The sequence below is a fragment of the Indicator indicator genome, chromosome 34, assembly GCF_027791375.1.
Source record: "Indicator indicator isolate 239-I01 chromosome 34, UM_Iind_1.1, whole genome shotgun sequence".
Taxonomy (NCBI): Eukaryota; Metazoa; Chordata; class Aves; order Piciformes; family Indicatoridae; genus Indicator; species Indicator indicator.
The window spans coordinates 4,492,351-4,516,189 of record NC_072043.1 but is presented as its reverse complement, the minus strand read 5'-3'; the positions used below and the strand labels follow the sequence as shown (position 1 = coordinate 4,516,189).

Sequence of the window (23,839 nt, the reverse complement as noted above, 5' to 3'; positions counted from 1 at the left end):
CATCCTTCTTGCCAGGGTAGAGAGCTCCAGTGGCCACAGGATGCTTAGGATCCTGTGTGATTCTCTATAGGTGACCCTGCTCTGGCAGGGGGGTTGGACTGGATGATCTTTCCAGGTCCCTTCCAGCCCCTAACATTCTGTGATGCTTGTTTTGTTTTTTCTTGCCCATTTTGCTTTTATGTACCTGCTGCTGCTGGGGATTTGGTTGGGAGTGCTTGCCTGGGGGCAATCTGAGTTTCATTGTGCCTGATTAGTGGAGGTTTTACATAAGAGATGGATTATCTTCTCAGAATAAATCTCGCCCCTGAGAGGGTTTTTTGTGTTGGGTCAGTTTGTTGTTTTGTGGGGAGGGTTTTTTTGTGGTTTTTTTTTTTTAATCTGACTAACAAAAATGTTGCAGCTTCTCTGCACGCCCATTTTGAACTGGAGATAATAAAAAGAAGAGGGAATGTCCATGTTTTCTGTTTTGTAGGAACAGCAGCACAGTGATCAGTTGTGATGGTGCTGGTGAGGGTGCACTGCTTAAACTCCCTATTTAAAATCCCAGCAACCAAAAATAAAGTAAGCAGTGCTAGAGAAATGCTGGGGCCACAAAGATGATCAGAAGGCTGGAGCACCTCTCCTGTGGGGACAGGCTGAGATAGCTGGAGCTGTTCAGCCTGGAGAAGAGAGGCTCCAGGAGACCTTACAGCTGCATTTCAGTATCTGAAGGGGGACCTACAGGAAGGCTGGGGAGGGACTGTTTAGAAGGGCTAGGAGTGATAAGACAAGGGGCAATGGTTTGAAACTGGAGCAGGGGAGATTTAGGTTGGACATCAGGAGGAAGCTTTTCATAATGAGAGTGGTGAAATCCTGGAATAGGTTGCCCAGGGATGTGGTTGAGGCCCCATCCCTGGAGACATTCAAGATCAGCCTTGATGTGGCCCTGGGCAACCTGATCCTGTGGGAGGTGTCCCTGCTGCCTGCAGCGGGGTTGGACAAGATGACCTTTGAGGGTCCCTTGAACCTGATGCAATTCTGTGAATCACCTTTTAATTGAGGAGAAACCTGTTTGTGGCCATGAAATCTAAAACTCACTTGCTTTCAACATAGTTGGAGGACTTCCCCAGGAGTCTCTGGCTCATTTTACATCCGTGTTGGAAAAAACCAAAGCACACAAGAGTTCTGATACACATAATGAAGCCTTTCTTACTTCATCCTTAAAGTCATGTATTTCCTTAGCTTAAGAGAAGTGTGTAGACATAAAGTCTAATCACAGTTTGCATTTAGCCATTTCTTGAGTTATATGATTGATTTTTTTTTTTTTTTTTATCTGCAGCACGTGAGAATAAGCTCAACACAAAGTCCATTTGCTCAATTATTCACTCGCTCCAGTGTAAAGTTGAATAGATCAAGTTTCATGGAATGGCCAGCCCAGAAAAGCAAACACTTCTGCCTCTTTCAAGTGCTCTCTCCCTTGAGTTGGCACAAAATGTCTGGGTGTTCATCCTGACCATAGCCAGGCTGACAAATCAGCAGTAGTTAGGAGCTAGGGGTGTTTGGGATGTTCATACCAGGAAGCATTGCATGGCTCTGAATCTGGGGCTGTTCAGCCTGGAGAAAAGGGAGAGATCTTAGAGCAGCTTTCCTGGACCTACAAGAAAGCTGAGGGGGGACTTCTGACAAGAGCTTGTAGTGTTAGAATGAGAAGGGATGGATTGAAGCTGGAAGAAGGGAGATTCAGACTGGGGATTAGGAATAAATTCTTTACAGTGATGGTGGTGAGACACTGGAACAGGTTACCCAGGGAGGTTGTGGATGCCCCCTCCCAGGAGGTGTTCAGGGCCAGGTTGGATGAGGCCTTGAGCAACCTGGGCTGGTGGGAGGTGTCCCTGCCCATGGCAGGGAGGCTGGAGCTGGGTGATCTTTAAGGTCCTTTCCAAATGAAACCATTCTATGAATGTAGGAATGTGCTGAAGCTACATCAATCTTATTTCCCTTTGTTCAGGTTTAGGCCCTGTGTTGCTGTTAGCTTTTTGCTATAAAATTTTAGACCATTGGTCTACCCAGGGAGCTTGTGGAATCTCCTCCTCTTGAGAGATTTCAAGCCCCCCTGGGTGTGATCCTGGGTGACCCTGCTTCAGCAGGGGGGTTGGACTAGATGATCTCCAGATGTTTCCCTTCCAACTGCCATCGTGCTGGGATTTTTGGCATCTAAGGCAAAATTCAGCTTTATCCAAAGCAAGAGCAGGATGTTGAACTGCCACCCATGGGCTTCTCTTCCAGGCCTGCCTGGCAGAAGGGATGATCCTGCACAGCTATGGCATGCTGCTGCCCTGTGGAGTAGACCAGTTCCATGGGACAGAATATGTTTGCTGCCCTCAGACCAAGGTGGTGGATCAGGCTCTGTCCAAAGAGGAAGAGGATGAAGATGAGGATGATGACTATGACCTTTATAAAAGGTAGGACACTGGCATAGGTGTTAACAGCTCTGTATGTGAATATTGCACACAGCAACTCCCTGGTGGTGAGCCCTGAGAGGAGAATTTCTGTGCTTTTGAGTTTCCCAAAGGAATATCCTCAGCCTGAAAAAGCCTTGCAGAGGGACAAATGACTTTGCAGTGCTCCTGTTACTGGAGGAGCTGAACAGCCTCTTCCCTTCACCCTTAGCTGTCCATAAGGACTGTCTGATTGCCACAGTAGGTACCTCCCCCAGATATGGCAGACTTTGACTGAGAAGAAGGGGATGAGAAAAGACAGAGAACCCCCACTAAGCTCTGCCAGCAGCAGCAGGTGTGTTTCCCTGTTGATGATTAGCTGATGTGTTTATTTTCCTCACCTTTCATGTTTCTAGAACAGCAGCAGAAGAGAATCAGGTACAGGAAAGGTTGGCTGCAAACTGCTTGGCCTTAACTTACCTCCCCCTAACTCAACTGTATCCTTGCAGTGAGTTCCCTACAGAGGCAGGTGTAGAAGACTTCACGGGAACAGCTGTGGAGGAGGATGAAGATGAGGAAGATGAGGGTGAAGAGGAGGAGGAGGACGTGGTGGAAGACTATTATGACAGCTACAAAGTGGATGATTACAATGAAGAGACCCCCACAGAGCCTAGCAACGACAAGGCTGTTCCTGAGAAGGAAGTCAGCAGTGATATGAAATGTAAGCCAATTTCTAGCTTCTTGCTTCCTTCAGAGTGTTCCTGGTGGCTGTCACTTGGTGCTGGGGGGGCGTTTGATCAAGTCCATAAATGCCACTTGGAAGTTTTATTTGCCAGTTAAGTTAGCAAACAGAGGCAAGCTGATGGTGCTTACGTTTCAAGTGTTGAACTCTCCAGAGCGTTTGCCATCTGTTTGCAGATGAACAGCAGCTCTGCTGGCACAAAGCCCAGTGCTGGCACCTTGGAGGAGCACCTCCCTGAAGGTACCACCATGAAGGTGCAGTCTTGAGGCCAAAAACCATATCTGCATAGGCTGATTCTGGAAATCCTTAGAGGCGTTGGGGCTACACTAGGAGTTTACAGTCCTGGTTTGGGATGATTTACCTTGGATTTGATGTTTCAGAGCAGTTTATGAAAAGAAAGCTAAAAGTAGTGGGCCTTACTCTGCAGAGGTGAGGAAGGCACTTAGTGCTGCCTTAACCTTTGCATAAACCCTTCTCTGTCATGAAAGAAAGTCAGCCAACACAATTGACCCACTTTTATTCCATGAGTAATAAATCCTTGGTGCAATACTAATAAATACTGCACTTGTGGTAGCTTTTAAGTGGTCGGTGCCACTGCAGAGGGCATCTGCTGCTTGTGTGGTGCCTCAGCATTCTCTGATGTCCTGTGCTTCGCGTGTGGAAGTGTCTGCAGAGGAAGGAGGAGGGGAGAGGGAATGAAATTCAATTAGCTACAGCTCACTGAATCATTGCCAGCAGTTCTTGCATCTTTTTGGGAAAATGCCAGCATGCTGCAGATAATTTTACTTGCTGAAACAGGGCTGAGCTCCTGTGTGTAGAGGGCTGGTAGGGATCTGCAGGGTGAAACAGAGTTGGAGCAAGCTGATGGGGACGTCTGTTTTGGAGGTATGCAGGGCTTGGTTTGGCCTAAAGTAGCATGAAGAGTTGCTAACTTACAGACTCTATCTGTTCTCTTGCCTCAAAATAACCCAGCTGCTTACATTGCCTGCTTCATTGTGAAGCAGTCCATGCGCCCTGGCTACCTGAGTGTCAATTTTTAGTGCCTAAGATGTTACAGACCTTAAAAGCCTGGCAGCTGAGATGGCTGTGGCGATCATGTTCCTTTATGCTCAGCCTGCCTTTTCACTTGCTTTTCTGCCTCACCTTTAGGATGTGAACTGTCTATCCAGACAGAGTGCAGTGGAACAGCACATCTTTGAACGCTTTAAGCAGCCCTAATGGGTTTTCTTCCCATCATGTTGGTTTTATACACTGGAGGCACAACCACTGGGACACCCGGTGCATAACGCTGTGGCATCAGCAAAACAGATCCTTGCTCTTGCAGCTTTTAGCTGAGGAGAAACCACTCTTAACAGATGAGAGCTCCACGTTGAGACAGCTGCTTGGGCAGGCGCCTCTCTGAACAGCACCAGCAAGCCTTGTGATGAATGTTTCAGCAATGTTAACCCCCCCCAGCAGCGACAGAGGCCCTCTGGTGGGGGAAGCAGCGATGCTGAAAGGCCAGCGCTGGTGTGCCCTAGAGGAAGGGGTGATCTGGTGCCACCAGCAGGTTGTGTAAGTCGCTGGGTGAGGCCTGTGCTCCTCACTGGCTGATGTTCTAACCGTCTCCACACAGCTGTCTGCTCCCAGGAGGCGATGACAGGGCCCTGCCGGGCTGTGATGCCTCGTTGGTACTTCGATGCTAACAAGAGAAAGTGCATTCGCTTTATATATGGAGGCTGCGGAGGCAACAGGAACAATTTTGAGTCAGAGGAGTATTGTATGGCTGTGTGTAAAAAGATGAGTAAGTCCTGCCTCCCACTTGGCCCTTTCTGAGCTAGCCTCTGTCTGTCTGGCGTTTGGTGTCTCCTCCTCCTTGCCTAGGTCAAGAGAGGATCCGTCTGTAGCTCACCCCCTCGGTTCTGGTGTCGCAGCAGTTCTGTCTGTCCTTTTGCAGCAGCCTCCTCTTGTCTCTGCTTCTCTAGGTCTTCAGGGTGAACTTTCCTTGGGAAAGTGGCTCTTGGCGTTCACTGTCTGTGCTCACCATTGGCTTGCAGCTCTTGCTAGGGGCTTAGTTGTCCTCTTCAGACCTGTAGCAGGGACCAGAGGCTGTCTCTAACCTCTTGTAAAAACTCATATTTTGCCTAACTGTTTTTTTTTCCCCCATACAGAAGGAAGGAAGCGCTTGCTTCCCACTTGTGATACCATGCACATGTTTGACCACTTGGACCTTTGGTCCACTTTGGTGAAAAGTAGGAGGCACTTCCTCGCTAGTGTGTTTTGGAAAACTAGCAGAGAAATGGTCTAGAATTCAGATTGCCAGCCTGGGGGTGTTTAAAGCCAGGTTGGACAGGGCCTTGAGCAACCTAGGCTGATAGGAGGTGATTCTGCCTATGGCAGGGGGGGTGGAATTAGATGATCTTTAAGGTTCCTTCCAACCCAAACCATTCTATGAATTTGCTGAATCCACACCTTTCAGACCCATTTCCCTTTGCTCCCATGTGGATGCTGTGTTGCTGTTAAGCTTCTTGCAGAGCAAAAACAGAATCTACCCAGAGAGGTTGTGGAGTCTCCTTTTCTAGGGAGGTTTCACACCCACCTGGGTGCCACCCTCTACGTCCCTGCCCCATGGCAGGAGGGTTGGAACTAGATGGTCTTTAAGGCCCCTTCCAACCTCTAAACCATCTATGATTGTATGATTTCCCCTTTCCAGCTCAGTTTGAAATATGGACAATGACTCAAACCCTGCATTTTTGAGAGCTTGAGGTATTTCTTTGGCACCGTTTTCAACTGGCTTTTATGGCAGATGATAAAACTACCCCCCAAAAACCCCAACAACATTTTAACCTCCTTATTAATCTTATTGTCATACTCCAGCACTTCCACTTCAGCTGCCATTAAAGCCTTTTTGAAAGGCTTTTTTTATGTTATCTGGGGCTTGGCAGTCTGACTATAGAGCCATAATCCTGTTTACAAAACGGGCTTCGTACAAGTGCTTTAGATGGGGCTGATCTAACTGAAGTGGTGGAATAAAAGATGTGGATGTCAGAAGCTTTTTGGACAAAAGTTTGGCCTGTTAGAGAGGGATTTGGGACTGGAAAGAGAATTCTTTGTGCCCAAGCCTGGGTCAGAAATGCCATGAGAAGGCCCAGAGTACAGTACAGATGTGACGTTGTCCCTTTTGCACAAAAATTCTTTCCTCTTCTTCTCTCCTTCCCTAGTTTGAATAAAGGTTGCCCAGGGAGATCCTGGATGCCCCCTCCCTAGAGGTATTCAAGGGCAGATTGGATGAGGCTTTGAGCAACCTGGGCTAGTGGGAGGTGTCCCTGCCCATGGCAGCGAGGCTGGAACTGGATGGTCTTTCAGGTCCCTCCAACCCATACCATTCTATGAATCTATGATTCAAGTGCATACTAAACCACAAGGCAGCTGTTGTTCTGCAGCATGTCAGTGCTTTCAGTGACCTGTTGGAGGCTTTTTTTTTTTCCCCATCAAAATTTATAGAATCACAGAACTGTTTTGGTTGGAATAGACCTCTAAGATCCTGGAGTCCAGCCAGCAACCCAACACTACCATGGCCACTAAACCATGTCCCAAAGTGCCATGGCCACTTATTTCTTGAATACCTCTAGGGATGGGGACTCCACCACCTCCCTGGGCAGCCTGTTCCAATGCCTGACCACTCTTGCAGTGAAGAAATTGTTCCTAATCTCCTCTGGCACAATTTCAGGCCATTTCCTCTCCTATCACCTGATACTAGGGAGCAGAGACCAACCCCCACTCCAACCTCCTTTCAGGTACTTGTAGAGAGCAACAAGGTCTCCCCTCAGCCTCCTCTTCTCCAGGCTAAACAACCTGGAGACGTGTTCCAGGACATCAATGTCCTTCTTGGAGTGAGGGAAACTGACCCCAGGATTCAGGAAGGGTTGCCTTCCACTTCCCTTTGTGCCCTCCCTCTGCTGAAGGTCAACAACAGAGAGAGTCATATTTGCCATAGCTCCTTAAAGAAAGGGTTCTGGGGTGTGTAGTTCCTAAAAGAGCAGGGGGAAAAAAATGTTCAGGATTCCCTGAACTGCCCTGAAGTGCAGAGCCCCTGTTGTGGATTTTGGCCATGCTTGAAGCTGTCAGCTCAGAAATGTTCTCCCCTTGTCGGATTTGAATGTGGTGAAGACACAAACCCTACAGTATATTGGACAGGTCAGTTTGTCACACTGAGCCTCCTTCTGTTGCTGTCTTGTCTGATATCATTGCCTGTTAGTCCTGCATGGTGCATCTGGTAGGGAAGGTAGGTCTGAAGTGTAAAATGTTGGGTAGTGTTCTGTGCAGATTTATTGTCAAACTCCCTAATCATATTAACGATGTCTGGAGCTGGCTTGTGAGCAAGCAGCTCATGCACAGGATGTCGTTTAAACCATCTCAAGCCAAAGTGAAAGGGAAGAGAAAACAAAGATGTGGGTTTTTTTGTTTGGTGGTTTTTTTTTTTTGTTTTGGTGGTTTTTTTTTTTTTTTTTTTTTTTGTTCCCCTGCAATCCCAATAAGTTCGCTGGAGCTGGAAAATGCTCCTCTGAGAACTAGTGAGGGGCCCCAGCAGGTGCTGGTTGCTGCAGTGCATTGCTGTGGCTTGGGAATGATGTCCCTGACTGATGTTGTGCAGTCAGCTGGCAGCTTAAAGATCCCCAAATGGGCTCCTGGTAGGTGGTGGTGGTTCGGTGACCATGCAGGGGGGGCAGATTCTTCTCCCTGCCTGCCCTTTGCAATCCAGGATCCCAGCTTTCCCACCCTCACTTACCCTGTGCCTCTCCTTGCAGTGCCAACTGATGATGTGGATGTCTACTTTGAAACCCCTGCTGATGACAACGAGCATGCCCGCTTCCAGAAGGCCAAGGAGCAGCTGGAGGTCAGGCACCACAACCGCATGGACCGGGTGAGCATCTCGCTCCAGTCCCCTGAGCGCTGCTGCGTGGTACCACCTCCAGGCCTGCACAAATCAGTGGTCAGCTGGCACCAAAGGGCTGGAGCACCCCTGCTGTCAGGGCAGCCTGAGGGAGCTGAGTTCAGCCTGGAGAAGAAAAGACTCCAGGGGGGACCTTAGAGCTGCTTTCCACTGCCTGAAGGGATCCTACAGGAAGGCTGCAGAAGGACTTTTCATGAGGGTGTCTAGAGACAGGACAAGGGGGAGTGGTTTGAAGCTGAGGGAGAGCTGGGCTGGACTGGAGCTGAGGAAGTTCTTCAGTACAAGGGTGGTGAGACAGGTTGCCCAGGAAGTTTGTGGTGCCTCCTCTGTGGAGGTGTTCAAGGCCAGGCTGGATAAGACCTTGAGCAACCTGGGCTAATTGAGAGGTGTCCCTGGCCATGGCAGGGAGGTTGGAATAGATGATCTCTGAAATTCATTCCGACCTAAGCCATTCTGTGATTCAGTCTCCAGCTTTCAGCATGTTCCTTGCAGTGTGACCAGACCATGGCAGTTAGGTTTGCATATCTTCAGAGTGCTGGGAGAGGGAAATCACTTGGGACGCTGGGGACAATGCCTAAGGGGCTTTCCTGGCTAGCTGCTTAAGTGCTAGATTTAAACCCCACAGCTGTACTTCAAAACCTAGCCAGGCTGTGCAAAGATCTGCCTGGGAAGGGGAATTAGCTCTCAAAGATCAGACATCATTTTGTGCCTCGTTGATTTATCCTGTCCTTTCCTTGCCCAGGTGAAAAAGGAATGGGAGGAAGCAGAACACCAAGCTGTAAACCTCCCCAAGGCAGAAAGGCAGACTCTCATTCAGGTAAGATTTGAAAGAGGAAAGTTTCTGGTTCTTGGCCTGCATCTTCTCAAGACACTAAATGAGAGATGCTCATACTCCAAGCCAGAAGATGAGTGAGATGGCAGAGCAGCTTTGCTGTTCTGTCAGCAGCTGCCTGTTCCAGAAGATTTGCTTCAATCGGGTGCTTTGTTCTTCAAGCTGCAGATGACCTGATGCTGTGCCAGGTCCTCTCCTCACCCCAGCAGGAGGAAACTATCTCATTCCTCAAGCGTAGCCACAGCAGAGCCAAGTTGTAACTTCAGCCCTTTAGCCTGTTGTGCACTAACCAGTGCCTCCCAGCCCAGGTCAGCTTGGCCCTGGCTCTCTGGACACATTTCCTGTTCAGGCAGACTTAGTGAAAACCGCTTAGACAGCAGATAAGGCTGGGCTGCTGCCAGCATGCCAATCCCCTGCCTTAGGAGGGGAGTTCAGCTAGGCTGGGAAGTTAATCAGGGATATTTGCAGTGTGGAATTGTTAGGGGCAGGCTCTTCTGGCAGTGAAGTCCTCTCAAACCAATATACAACTTAAGACAGATTCCAGATTTGAAGCCCACTTTGGAACAGAGTTTTTCTCTGTTTTTTAAATGTAAACCACTCTTAAGTCCAAAAGAGTTTTCCATCATCTCTGTTGAAATACAGCAATGCCTAATGGACTTCCCTGGCATTCCCTGGACTTCCCTTCCTTAGTATCAGGTGATAGGACAAGAGGAAATGGCCTGAAATTGTGCTCAGGGGAGGTTTAGCTTAGATATGAAGGACAAGATCTTACCTGTAAGGGTTGTCAAGCCTTGAACAGGCTGCCCAGGGAGGTGGTAGAGTCACCATCCTTGGAGGTGTTCAAGAAACATGTGGGCATGGCACTGTGGTTTAATGCCCATGGTGATGTTGGGTTGAGGATTGGATTTTATGGTCTTGGAGGTATTTTTCCAACCAAAATGATTCCGTGATGAAAACTCCCCTTTGAAAACATTTGCAAGTTCAGATTAATGGCTGGAGGGATGGATCCTGTTTCCATATGGGTGGAGGGAAGGAGTTAATACTGTGTCATCCATTCAGTACGAGCTGCATCTCTCACCCTCAACATAATCTTCAGACCATGTGCCCTCTTCAGGCCTCTGAAGGAGGTTGTGAAGGACATTTGGAAGGCAGATTGTCACTGTGGAATTCACAAAGATGAACGTTTCACAGTGCCCTTCTCTCCTGCTCTCCATGCCTGGGACATGCAGTGTGACAAGGCTCCATTTGTTCTGAGGAGCTAGGTGAGAGGCAGCAGGTGACCCTGAGGCATACAGCACGTTTCACACAGCGTTCCTTCCTTGCTCCCAGCACTTCCAGGCAATGGTGAAGTCTCTGGAGAAAGAGGCAGCGAGTGAGAAGCAGCAGCTGGTGGAAACTCACCTGGCTCGTGTGGAGGCCATGCTGAACGACCGCCGCCGCATTGCGCTGGAGAACTACCTGGCTGCTCTGCAGGCTGACCCACCACGGGTGAGGTCTTCACAGCAGGGTAGCACTGCAGAGGGTGGAGGGTGTGGGAATGGCTTGGTGAGAAGACTGACTGTGATTCGTTGGGGCAGAAGCTGGGAATAGATTCCCAGTAAAGATATGCAGATTGCATTGAGTTGGCAGGGACCCTCAAAGGGTATCTTGTCCAACCCCATTGCAGTCAGCAGGGACACCTCCAACTAGATCAGGCTGCCCAGGGCCACATCAAGCCTGATCTTGAATGTCTCCAGGGCTGGGGCCTCAAACACATTCCTGGGCAGCCCTTCCTGGATGTGTTCAAGACCAGGGTGGCTGAGACCTTGAGCAATCTGGTCAAGTGGAAGGTGTCCCTGCCCGTGGCAGGGGGTTTGGAATTAGATGATCTTGAAGGTGCCTTCATCCCAACCCATTCTATGAACCTATGAATTAAGGAGGAGATAGCTGGTGATTGATCTGTCCAGCAACAAAGCAAGCTCTCAGGTATGAAGTGTTGTGTTTCAGCTGTGACATTTACTTGAACCAGAGTGCTCTGAGCTCTCCTCCTCCCACAGCCCCACCGCATCCTGCAGGCTCTGAGGCGCTACGTCCGCGCTGAGAACAAGGACCGGCTGCACACCATCCGCCACTACCAGCACGTCCTGGCAGTCGACCCAGAGAAGGCTGCACAGATGAAATCTCAGGTACAAGGATGGGTTGTGATCAGGGGGAGGCTTTGTTAGCCAGCTCTGGCTGGCTGGGGACTCTAGAAGCCAAGCATCCAGTCCTCACACCGCTTTGTTGGGTGTTATAGCGAGGACTTGGAGTGAGTTTGGTATAATTTTTGTGTTTCCTTTCTTCAAACCCCCATGAAATTATTCCCTGGGGATTTGGTCATCCTAGAAGAGACTTCCTCAATTCTTGCAAGTCCCCGTATCTGTGTGTTCCTTTCATTAGGCATGGAGTGGGTTGCCCAGGGAGGTGGTGGAGTCACCAACCCTGGATGTATTCAAAAAAAGATTGGATGTGGCACTTGGAGCCATGGTTTAGTTGTCAGGTGGTGTTAGGTAGTAAGTTGGACATGATGATCTCTGAGGTCTTTTCTAGCCTGGTTGATTCTGTGATTCTTCTTGATGCCTGTTTTGGGTTTGTGGAAGTTCTTTTGTGCCTCTGCAGAGTTCTTGCCTTGTTCTCAAAGTGTAACACCCAACCCTTGCCAAGCATTTGATCACTGCTGTTAGCTTTATTGGGCAGTCTGTTTTCATGGGTTGATTTTGTGCCTTTGCAGTATCTTTTACTCCTGAGCAGTCAGTCATTTTCTTTCTGCTGGTTGGTGTCTGAGAGTATACTGCTTCAAGTGGGTGGCAAACCTGGCTGTTGGAGGAGTAGCTGCAGGAATTCCACAGATCCTTTGAATTCTGTCCTGCTCTTTGTTTTTATAACCCATTTTTAAAATAGTTAAGCATGGACTGAAAAGTCTAAGTTAAAGGTTCAATTTAAGAATGGCCTGATAACACTGAGGTCAGTTCCTAAGGGTATGTCCTTTCACAGAGAAGCAGAGAGAACTGAGTGTCCCAGTCACAGCTTTAGCAATCTCATCTCTGTTTTACCAATCCCACTTTGCTGGGGAAAAAGGCAAAAGGTCTCATGGTCATGGAGGTGTGGGGGAGAAGGTTGGGTTTGATGATCTTAGAGATCTTTTCCAGCCTTAATGATTCTGGGTTCTGTGATTGAGTTCTTGTCTGTAAATGCCATGGGTTAAGAGTGAGACAGGGATGGAAATACCATGGGTTAAGAGTGAGACAGGGACTTAGAGTAAGACAGGGATGAAAATACCACGGGTTAAGAGTGAGACAAGGCCTGGACTCTGCTGCTGTCACCTCTGGTGGGGTGTGGAGCAGTACTGCAGTGATTTTCAAGAAGCAAACCTCACAGTTGGAGGTGCCTACTCTGTGGCATGTTGTTTCTGGGTGCTGGCAGCATACTTCCAGCTCTCCTCTCAGGTTGTCTGCCACTGCTTCCATGATTCTTGGTCCTCAGAGTTGTAGCAGTTGTGGTATTTACAAGCTGATGTTTGGCTTGCAGTGCAGAGTAGGTGATTGCATTTTTAGAGGCAGCTTAGCATATCAAGCAGAGTCCACCCTGACCCTTTGTTCTGCCTCTGCCAAAGCCCAAGGGGAGTGTGTGAAGTGTGTTCTTAAGCTAAAACCTAAACAGTCCTTAATTCATTCTGAAGGCTGCAGTGTCAACAAATCGACGTGCCAGGGATGTGGGTGGTACAGTTCAATTTCCATTCCCTTTACTTCTCAGGTGCACTTTAAGCTCCTCAATCGATCCCCTTGATTGACAAGCTGCCACATGTAAAATTAAATTGCTTTCATCCTTGCTCTTAAAGGTCAGGTACATGTCAGACTGTAAAACAGGTCCATTCAGCTCCTTAGCTGTTTCTCTTCCCCCATGTCTGCCCACCCATATCAATGTTTCCCTTGCTCTGCACCATCCCTGATTATGCAGCACCCTCTTCAGGTCAGGCTTGACTTTTTCTGGGGCATTTAAAACGTTGGGGGAAGAGTGATTTGAGGTTGCAGGAGTTGGAATTTATTTCCCCAGTGAAGGGAGAGTGCTCTTGCCGGTGAGTGGGTGGGGAGTGGGTGTAAGACAAATGTAATGCCACCAGTGCTCTGAAAGGCACCTTTGTTCTGCAACCAGAGCTGATAAATAATATTGTCTGCTCTTGTTGTGTGGATCTTTGCTTTATTAAATGGATTATCATTCCTGACTACTAGCACTTGCTGGGAGCTGCTGCAGGCAGTGAATTATGACTGTGCTGTATGGGAAACACAAGCTGCAGTGGTTCCAGTGGAGAGCTGCTTACAGCAAGAGTCAGCTGAAGCCTTTCTCCCCTCCTTTCTTAAAATACTGACAGCCATGTGCAAATAGCCAGTTGCAGTGGGGCACAATGTGTCAGCATCACTCAGAGAACTGGACTGGCTCCCATTCTCTTGCCTGGCATGGCAGCTCCACCAGTAGTCGATACCTTATTAAACAAGGGAAGTGCTGGTACCAGTCCAGTGCCTGCTCCAGCACTCTCTGCAACCCTTGCAGGTGATGACACATCTCCATGTGATCGAGGAGAGGATGAATCAAAGCCTGTCTCTGCTCTACAAGGTGCCATATGTGGCTGAAGAAATCCAGGATGACATTGGTGAGTGTCTCTCTCTGCCTGCCAGCTCCTCTGCCACCATTTTAGCCTCCAAAAAGACTGCCAGCTCCTTTGAGGGGATGTCCCCCTCAAGCAGCAGATACTCTCTGGGTTCTGCAGCACAGCCAGTTAGAAGAGCTTGTTCCTAAGAACATTCACTGTCTGTTTCAGAAAGAGCCATTGATATTCAGAACAGCAAAGCTGTCCCTCAAAGGAAGATGAGAAAGATCCATAAAAATAAGCAGATGCTTTATAGTTTGGAGTTGAAGCTCATCCTGCCAAAGCCTCATGCCACATCAAACCCCTTGGCCCTTATTTGTCTGCATTTTCTAGCCAACACCTTTACTGAGAACTCCAGATGAGACTTCAGAGCGTGCAAGATAAAATAACCTGGCAGCCCTGAGCAGACTTCCCCTGCAGCCCTGCCTCAGCGAGGTTCAAACCATCTGCCCCTTTCTGCTCCTGCCAGGTTTCGTGCCGGTGCTGTAATCTTTCCTCTGATTCCTTTCAGATGAGCTGCTGCAGGAGCAGCGTGCAGACATGGATCAGTTCACATCCTCCGTGTCTGAATCCCAGGTGGATGTCAGGGTGAGCTCTGAGGAGAGCGAAGAGATTCCCCTGGAGGGCAAACCTTTCCGTCCCTTCCAGGTGAAAACCTTCCCAGCCTTGCCTGAGAAAGAAGGTAGGTGGGACTGCAGGCTGGGCTCCCTGGGGTACAGAATGGGGCACAGAAAGCTCCATCCCTGTGGGGGATGTGAGAATAAAGCAGTCACCCCAGCAGTGTCACAGAATCACAGGATGGTAGGGGTTGAACCTCTGGAGATCATCCAGTCCAACCCCCCTGCCAAAGCAGCATCACCCAGGGCAGGTCACACAGGAACGCATCCAGGCAGGTTTTGAAAGTCTCCAGAGAAGGAGACTCCATAACCTCTCTGGGCAGCCTGCTGCAGGGCTGCAGCACCCTCACAGCAAGGAAGTTTTTCCTTATGTTCAGGTGGAACTTTCTGGGATCCAGTTTGTATCCACTGGCCCTTGTCATATCACTACTGAAAAGAGTCTGGCCCCTTCTTCTTGCCCCCCACCCTTCAGATGCTTGTAAACATTCACAAGATCTCCTCTGAGCCTTCTCTTCCCCAGGATAAACAGCCCCAGGTCTCTCAGCCTTTCCTCGTCACACAGATGTTGCAGTCCCTTCAGCATTCTCATAGCCTCTCCAGTATATCGCTGTCCCTCTTGAACTGGACACAGTACCCTCCAGAATGTCCACTGGGAAGAGGCAGAGCTGACAGTAATTTACACTGAGCGACTGTCTTGATTTTTCCAGTTCTTCTCTGCAAAATTCTCCTTCTTTTTTTCAGGGTGTGTTAAATTTTCTGTGTGGCCTAACCTTGGAATTATTTTCCAGCCCCCTTTTCCCCCAAGAAATGAGTTGCCAGCCCCCTTTTCCCCCAAGAAATGAGTTGCCAGCCCCCTTTTCCCCCAAGAAATGAGTTGCCAGCCCCCTTTTCCCCCAAGAAATGAGTTGCCAGCCCCCTTTTCCCCCAAGAAATGAGTTGCCAGCCCCCTTTTCCCCCAAGAAATGAGTTGCCAGCCCCCTTTTCCCCCAAGAAATGAGTTGCCAGCCCCCTTTTCCCCCAAGAAATGAGTTGCCAGCCCCCTTTTCCCCAAGTTTTCAGCCCTCAACCAAGTAATTTTCAGCCCCTTTTTAACCAAATAGACATTCTCCTGCCATGTTAAGTTTGTGTGTCATGACCTGCTGAAGGGCCGCAGGAATTCTCTCATTTCTTTTAAAAAATCTATTCTTTATCTGTATTTTTTCCCCCCTTTGTATCTCTGGGTGCTGACAGCTGGTGTGTGCGTGTGTATTTATTTTAAACATGCTTGGAACAGAGTCCTGAGCTTAAAGAAAGCTGTAGCCTAAAAAGCTTTTCCCAGAGTGTGAGTCAGAAATCATGCACAAGCCTTTTTTTTTTTTTTTTTTTATTTCCTTTCTCTCTTAATCTCCTTTCTCTGCTATTTTTGTTTTTGTTTTCCCTCCTGCTAGATCCTCAGCCGGATTTGTACCACCCAATGAAAAAAGGTTGGTTGTAAGCTGCTCCCTCACAGTGCTTCCAGTCACTCTCCTACCTTCTCAGTGTGTTTGGTAGCTTCATTGTAGTTTCATACTCACCTCTCTTTTCATTTCCCTGCTCTCATTTAGATCAGTAACTTCTGATTTTGCTTGTTTAGGTCTAATGTGAAAGAAATGAGCTAGGCTGAGCATCTGTGTGTGTGTGTCCCTCCCTGATGGGCTCAGCAAGTGTCTCAGAGCTTATGGGATAGCCTCTTTGCCCTCAAGAGATGAGGCTGGCTGTGACCATGCAGTACCTTGCATCTCTCCATGTGTGTGACTCATGTTTGACACTGGTCAGGATCAGACCACAGGTGTAACTCAGGCCTGACACTCTCACAACCCAGCCTTGCAGTGCTGATGGTCAGTAATCAAGAGGTTCTTCAGCTTGCCCTCACCACCCAAGGACAGCACCAAACTGAGGAGGAGAGTGTGTTTCCAGCTAGATGCCCTCAGATATTCCTGGAGTGCAGCTGGTCTGGGACAGACAGATTAGGAGAGCACTTGTTTGGGTGGGGGTAGAGGAGCCCTTGTTGTGCTTGTGGTCTCCTCATCATCATCTTCTCACACACAGCATCTCTCTCCACTGGCAAAGCCCTGTGTGATCCTCCATTTCTCCTCCAGCTCATTATTGATTCTGCAGTAACTCAGTGCCTGGCTGGAAAGGGGCTTCCTGGGCTTTAGGAGTGAGATAGAAATGCTGGCATTAAATTTAAATCCTCTGTAGTGATTCAGTCTCAGATAAAGATCAGGCCTGGCTGTTCTGCTGCCACAAATCTCTTCCCAGTAGAAATGGAAGGTCCAGTTTAGAATTCTCCTGCAGACTTCTACGTGTGGGGAGCAAACTCAACATTTTAACCTGCCTTTGGTGCCAAAGAAATGGTGCAGAATCTCAAAGGAGAGCAGAGGATTTTGCTAATAAGCATTTAATTTGAACACAGACAGCTTTGGAACATGCTGAAGGCCAGATAGCTTGAAACTATTCTCATTATCAACATTTCTCTGAAGTGTAAGTCACCTTCATCCCTCCTGTGGAACAGTGTGCAGCTAATTTGGTGTTACTGCTCTGGAAAGAACTGGGACAGCCTTTAGTTTGGTTTTTGGGGGGAGAAGGGTGGATGGCAACTGCTTTGATTCATCAGGATGGTGAATCTCAGCTACTTCTCCCCACTTGAGTAAATGCAAGAGTTTCTGCTGACTTGGGAGAGGATTAAATCCTGCATTTGCCCCTTTTCTCCCTTCCCTCTTCATTTCAAAAGGGCCACTAGAGAGTTTTGGGGTTTTTTGGTGACTCTGTGTGTGGTTTTTTTTTTTTTTTTTTTTTTTTTCTTCTTCCCCTGGGAGGAAGATAATCTAAACTGTGCTTTTGAGCTATGTGAATGCAGGTCTGTTAGCAAAGCTCAGTGCAGCAGCTGAACTCCCAGCTCTGGAGACAGCACTAGGTTGCCTCCTGAGAGTTGGATAAAGCAGGAGAGGAGCTGTTGGAGCTGTTTGTGGCTTGGTCTCTCCAGCACAGCCCCATCACTGACTTGGTAGGTACATCACTGACAGTAACAGGACCTGCTCTGACAGCTGTGAGGAGGCAGACTGGCAGCCTTGACTGTGATTGGAATCTGATTACTGCCTCCAAAGAGCCATGCAGGAGAAGGGGCTGCACTACAACCTGAGATGCTTCTGTTGGAAGCAGTTGGAGTGCAACCTTCAGCTTCTTTCAGGCAGTAAAAGCTTGTCACGTTCAAAACTTGCCTTGGAGCCAGCTAGCCTTTCCTTGCATCTCATCAAAGCACAGGCTGCCAATTTCAGCAGCAGTTGACATCATGTCTTGGACAACCTGCAAGCTCAGCAGCTGGTGGAGAGGTGTGTGCAGTCCCTGCAAAGTGTTAAGTGTTGTAGTAACCCTTCCCCCACCCTGTGCTTCTCCTCAGAGAGACCCTGCTGCGGGCTGGGGAGACCACAGTGTGGGTTTTTGTGTTAGGGAAGCAGAGGTGTGGTGAAGGACCTTCTGTTGTCCCTGTTCATGGCAAACTGGCCCTGTCCTAATGTGCTGTGTTGTGTCAACTCTGAGTCTCCTGCATCAGACTCCTGTTATTGATCCAATCTATTTATAAGTGCTTCGGATCAGAACGGTTTGTGCAGAGCAGCCACCTTCTGTTAATTGATATTCTTCTCTTGAGGCTATGCTGCTTTCAGCCTAGAAGTGGGTGAGTGGTGTCCTGGTACAAAGGCTGGTGTCGTTCTTTGCTCCTCCCTGGCCCTGGGATTCATTGGTTCTGGGCTCATGCCAGATATGGGACAACAAACTCATTACAGAGCGGCCACGCTGGGGTCACCTTGAGGCTCTGATTCCCGAGGCACTGGCTGCTGGGCAGGGTTGGCAAAGAATGGGTGATGCTGACAGGCTGGGTGACAGCCTGCCCTCAGTGCTGGCTCTCAGCAGAGAGGAGATGTGTGCTTCTGTCACAGGGGTCACACTGAGGTGCTGCTGACCCCGGGTGGCACTCACAGAGAGGAGCTGCATGCTCACAGTTTGCCTTTCATGTCGCCTCCCACCCTCTAACAGCAGCACTTCACAGTTGGATTTTGTGGGTTCAGGCTTCAGCCTGGTTGTGGTGAGTCTTGTCCACTCCTCTCATTGCCACCTCATTTCCCCTCATTAACAGAACCTCCCCCAGTCACTTGTCACTGCAGCATAGCTTCTGAGCTCCCCTTCTGACAACACAGCATGAAGACAGATTACTCACCAGCGGTCCATGCGTTGCACACCAGCCATGGCAGCTCTGCCAAGAGTAGGGAGCCCCTGCCTGCACATCCCTCAGGTCTCACTCATGGTCTCTGCCTTGCTTTTTTTTTTGGGTGCAGGGTCTGGCATGACCGAGCTGGATGGGCTGATTGGTGCTGAAGAGAAAGTGATCAACAGCAAGAACAAAGTGGATGAAAATGTGGTGAGCCTTCCACCTTTGTTTTGGGAAGCAGAGCCTGCTGTGGACAGTAATTAGCAGCGGTGGCTTATTTCCATGGCTCCTTCCTGCCTGCAGAATGTCACTGTGTTCGTTCTCCATATGGTGTGGGGGAGTCAGTTTTCTGACTGTTGTAGGCTCTTAATGCTGATTAGCATCAGAAGGTGGGAGGCTGAGGGAAGGAGAGATCTAGATCTTTGGCAGGCTGAGCTGGAGAACTGGCTGGCTTGCTCACTGCTCTCCCAAGCAGAGCCCCTTGAATAGCAAACTACCTGGCTGAAGTAAAGGGATAAGTACACCTGATGTGTTCCATCTGTCTTCCACCTATTTTTAATGGCAACAAAGACCTCACCACCACCTGAAGCTGACCACTAGGTCTTAGCTCTATCTAAAGTGTGAGGAGTTGATTAGGTTATAGTGGCAGCCACCTTGCCTCTGGTCCCTGGGCTTGAGGTTGAATTTGGAGAGTTTCTGTTCAAAGTTGTTAGAAAGCTGAAGGGGGAGACCTCATTGCTCTGTACAGCTGCCTGAAAGGAGGTTGGAGTGAGGTGAGGGTTGGTCTCTTCTCCCTAGTATCAAGTAATAGGAGAGGAAATGGCCTGAAATTGTGCCAGGGGAGGTTTAGGTTGGAGATTAGGAACGATTTCTTCGCTGCAAGAGTGGTCAGGGGTTGGAAGAGGCTGCTCAGGGAAGTGGTGGAGTCCCCATCCCAGGAGGTGTTCAAGAAATGTGTGGCCATGGCACTTTAGGACAGGGTTTAATGACCATGGTGGTGTTAGGGTGGTGGTTGGACTTGATGACCTTAGAGGTCTTTTCCAACCAAAACAGCTCTCTGATTCTGTGACCTGACAGAAATGCTGTGTCCAGTGCTAGGACCTAGTGCTTTCATTTGGGTCTTTAGCTGGAGGTAGTCTGGACATCCAAATGGTTGCAGTCTGAACTGAAGTGGCTTTAAAAGCTGGGGAGCATCCCATGCTGCTGAGGGCAGAGGGAAGGTTGCTGCTTTTGAGCCTTTGCTGGTGTTCCTTAGAGAGCTCTTCACAGAATCACAGAATACACCTGTGTGTTGGTGTGAGCTGAAATTCCCCCCACCAACAACAATAACCAGGCTAGCTCAGTCTGGAAGCAAATGAAGGCTGTATTTACAAGCAGAGTCTAAAATCTACGATGAAATGCAATGAATATGTACAAATATACAAAATTCACAACATTCACAAATATATACAATCAACAGAAAAAGCACAATCGATCTCCCTTTGCCTCCCCCCAAGGGGACCCTCCCAAAGGGGCCTCCCTCTCCCAGGAGCTTCCCCCCAGACCCCCCTGGACAGAGAAGCAGAGTTAGTTAATCAGAAAGTTGTTAACTTAGCTGCCAAGGTCAGTGTGTTATCTTCAGCCAGAAGAGAAGAAGAAACAGCAGCCAGACAGCCCAGCAACTGCCCCCACTGCAGAATGTGCAGAGTGCCTACTTTGTTTTGGGTAATAGTTCTTAAACATTTCTATCTATCCAATGGAAGTGTTTAGAACAATCATTATTTTGCTTTCTTACACCCAATAGTGACTTATTTACACTCTTTCACTTTCTCTGTTCTGAACTTTGCAAGGAAAAAATTAAAAAGACAGTTTCAAACCATCACAACCTGGTTGGAAGAGACCCCAAAGGCCATCCAGTCCAACCCTGTTGCCTGCCTTCGTCTTCCTTCTCCCTTGTGCTTTGTGTGGCTCCTTTCATGACCTGTTGTGGTGGCTGTTTGCAGGTGATTGATGAAACCCTGGACGTGAAGGAGATGATTTTCAACGCGGAGCGTGTCGGGGGGCTGGTGGATGAGCCGGTATGTGTGTGGCTGCTCCATCCAGAGCACTCCTACAGCTGGGTTCTCTGGGTTGATGAGTTGGGGGTTTGGTGCCTCAAGACTGCTTTGGGAGGTCCAGCAAGGTGGAACAAAGTAGAGCCTTTCTGCATGAAGATGTTGATGTGCAGTAGATGCTGGCTTGATGTTCTGGGTGGGCAGTGAAGCTGGGGAAGGGTCTGGAGAACAGGGCTGGGGAGGAGCAGCTGAGGGAACTGGGGGTGTTCAGCCTGGAGAAGAGGAGGCTGAGGGGAGACCTCACTGCTCTACAACTTTTTGGAAGGAGGTTGGAGTAAGGTGGGATTGATCTCTTCTCCCAAATAACAAGTGATAGGACAAGAGGAAATGGCCTCAAGCTGTGCCAGGGGAGGTTTGGGTTGGACATGAGGGACAATTTCTTCCCTGAAAGGGTTATGAAGCCTTGGAACAGGCTGCCCAGGGAAGTGGTGAAGTCCCCATCCCTGGGGGCTTCAAAAGCCATAGAGATGTGGTGCTGAGGGGCATGGGTTAGCAGCAGACTTGGTAGCTTTGGGTTAATGGTTGGACTTGATGATCTTAGAGGTCCTTTCCAGCCTAAATGATTTTATGTCTTGACACCACAGGTGATTGAAGACTGTTGGTGTCCACCTTTTAGGTTCTCATTTAGCAGGGCATCTCCTGCTCTTCCTCTACCTTCTGTTGTTTTCTTCCTTCCAGGATAATGACAACTCCCTCCGGGATGACTTCAGCTTCAGCAGCAGTGCCCTGATTGGTCTGTTGGTGATTGCTGTTGCCATAGCTACTGTCATAGTCATCAGCTTGGTGATGCTGAGGAAGAGGCAGTACGGCACCATCAGCCATGGAATTGTGGAGGTGAGAAACAACAACTCCTGTTCCACACCCCAGGATGGAAATAGGCAGCCTTGAATCACGTGGGGTGTGTGGGGGGTGAGGATGGCAGGAGCTGCCAAAGCCATCAGCAGCTCTGCTTTTACCTAGATGAGGCTTAACTCTGTAGGTGCTGACATCTTGTGCTGGTAGGATGAGAGGGAATGGATTGAAGCATGAGGAGGGCTGGAGATAGGAAGAAATTCTTTCCAGTGAGGGTGGCGAGACACTGGAACAGGTTGCCCAGGGAGGTTGTGGATGTCCCTTCCCTTGTGGTGTTCAAGGCCAGGTTGGATGAGGCTTTGAGCAACCTAGGCTAGTGGAAGGTGTCCCTGCCCATGCAGGTGGGTTGGAACTAGATGATCTTGAAGGTCTCCTCCAACCCATTCTATGGATCTTCATCCTCTGTCACTAGCACTCGGGTATCAGGCACCAGCATGCCATGCTGGGACCTGTCACACCACATGTATTTGCTCAGCACAAGGAATTCAATTAGGCTTCCCTGTCTGGCTCAGGATGGGATTTAGCAGCAAATGAGCTTTTCAGGAGATATCTTTAGCCAAGGAGTAAGTCACTCAATCCATAGTAATTTATCCTCCCAGCTAATGGAACAGTTATTAAGGCAGCATGATGTGCTGATGGCTGAGGAGCAGCTTCTCCTCCTTCCTTCTGCTCCCCACATCCACGTTTCCAACTTAATGGAGTCTGGAGAAAGCTGCTTTTCCTCCTTGCCCAACCAGTGTGTGCCATTAGAATGACCTCTTTAATGAGAGAAACAGGGCCCAGATTTGTAACATGAGCAAACTTCTCAAAGGTTTGTGGAGAACACCCTCAAAGCTTGGGCCCTGCGATCCAGGGCTTCCTGCTCTGGGTGACCCTGCTTGGGGCAGGGAGGTTGGACTGGATGATCTCCAGAAGTCCCTTCCAACCCCAGCCATGCTGGGGTTCTGGGAAAGAGGGCAAGGGCAAGCAGCAGGTGATAGAACCCAAACTCCATTAAGCAAATGATTTCTGTGGTTTACTTTTATTCCCTCTATCCTGCTCGCCATGGTGTTTATCCAGCATTTGTCTGGTGGCTCTTGTTACTGTGAGATAAACCTGGCCAGCAGGTTGAGGGAGGTTCTCCTTCACCTCACCTCAGCCCCACTGAGGCTACAATCTGGAGTATTATGTTCAGTTCTGGGCTCCTCAGATCAAGAGGGACAGGGAACTGCTGGAGAGAGTCCAGTGGAGGGCCAGGAGGACACTGAGGGGCCTGGAGCACCTCACTTACAAGGAGAGGCTGAGAGCCCTGGGGCTGTGGAGCCTGGAGAAGAGCTGGATCTGGTCAAGGCTCAGCAAGAACTAAAGGGTGGGAGACAAGAGGATGGGGTTGGGTTCTTTCCAGTAGTGCCCAGTGACAGGACAAGGGGAAGCCAGGAGGTGAAACTTTGCTGTGAGGGTGCTGAACCCTGTCCCAGGCTGCCTGGAGAGGTTGTGGAGTCTCCTTCTCCAAAGAACTTCCAAACCTACCTCACCATTGTGATCCTGGACAACCTGCTGTGGGTGACCCTGCTTGAAGAGGGGGTCTGGCCTAGGTCCCCACCATTCTGTGCTTTCTGTGGAGTGCCTCCTTTGACCAGTCTGCTCTCTCCAAAGGTTGACCCCATGCTCACCCCAGAGGAGCGGCATCTGAGCAAGATGCAGAACCACGGCTACGAGAACCCCACTTACAAATACCTGGAGCAGATGCAGATATAAAAGAGCTGAAGATACAACAGCCCTGAGTGGGAGGAGAGAGGAGCCAGGGCAGGAGGGCCAAAGGGGTCCAGCATTTTGGATCAACTACTGACCAACAGTTGCTTCAAGAGGACTTCATCTTACATTCAGAACTCCTGGATCATTAAGACTATAATTACTACTGTAGAGTTGCAATTTCCATTCTTTTAAATGGGTGAAGAAATGATAATATAAGGATATGATGATATATAAATCTCCTTAAATGGGAAAAAAAAAAAAAGGATTTATTGCAGATGTTTGAGATGTAGTTTTCTTTTTTTTTCCTTTTTTTTTTTTTTTTAAAGAATCTGGAAAAAACAAACAAAACCAAACCAGTTCTGTTGTACTGTTGTCTGATACAAGCTCTCTATATAAATATATATATATATAACATGGGAAATGTTGATTTTTATTTCCACCTGTATATTGAGGGTCATTTGTACCAGCCCAGCCTTGAAAAAAGGTGACAGTTGTGGCTCTTTAGTCATTTTGGCTTTTATATATAAAGCAGTTTTTCTTTTTTTTTCCTTTTTTTTTTCTTTTCTTTTTGTTGTTTTTTGGATTTTTTTTTTTAAAGTGAATTTCACTGGGAGTTGCAAAGAGATTAATGTAGGGATAGGAGCTATGAGGAAGCATAAGGAAGCAGTTGGGAATGGTAACTAACAAATCCTTGTAATGAGGGGGGGGGGGGGGAAAAGAAAGATAAACAT

General features: G+C 48.7%; 1 protein-coding gene across 2 annotated transcripts in view; it reads left to right on the top strand.

Annotated features, from left to right (window-relative positions):
- APLP2 (amyloid beta precursor like protein 2) overlaps nt 1–23,386 on the top strand; it is a 67,671-nt gene extending 44,285 nt beyond the window's left edge. Inside the window, exons 5-18 of one of the 2 annotated variants that reach the window (XM_054395609.1) lie at nt 2,266–2,441; nt 2,927–3,138; nt 4,775–4,942; nt 7,947–8,062; nt 8,835–8,909; nt 10,254–10,412; nt 10,961–11,089; nt 13,491–13,590; nt 14,099–14,269; nt 15,632–15,667; nt 18,557–18,639; nt 20,412–20,486; nt 21,201–21,356; nt 23,010–23,386. In XM_054395609.1, the coding sequence (XP_054251584.1) occupies nt 2,266–2,441; nt 2,927–3,138; nt 4,775–4,942; nt 7,947–8,062; nt 8,835–8,909; nt 10,254–10,412; nt 10,961–11,089; nt 13,491–13,590; nt 14,099–14,269; nt 15,632–15,667; nt 18,557–18,639; nt 20,412–20,486; nt 21,201–21,356; nt 23,010–23,111 (1,758 nt within the window). In that variant the 3' untranslated portion in view covers nt 23,112–23,386. The remainder of the gene's footprint in view (nt 1–2,265; nt 2,442–2,926; nt 3,139–4,774; nt 4,943–7,946; nt 8,063–8,834; nt 8,910–10,253; nt 10,413–10,960; nt 11,090–13,490; nt 13,591–14,098; nt 14,270–15,631; nt 15,668–18,556; nt 18,640–20,411; nt 20,487–21,200; nt 21,357–23,009) is intronic. The other variant, XM_054395610.1, reaches the window with a different exon arrangement.
- The last annotated feature ends 453 nt before the right edge of the window (nt 23,387–23,839 follow it).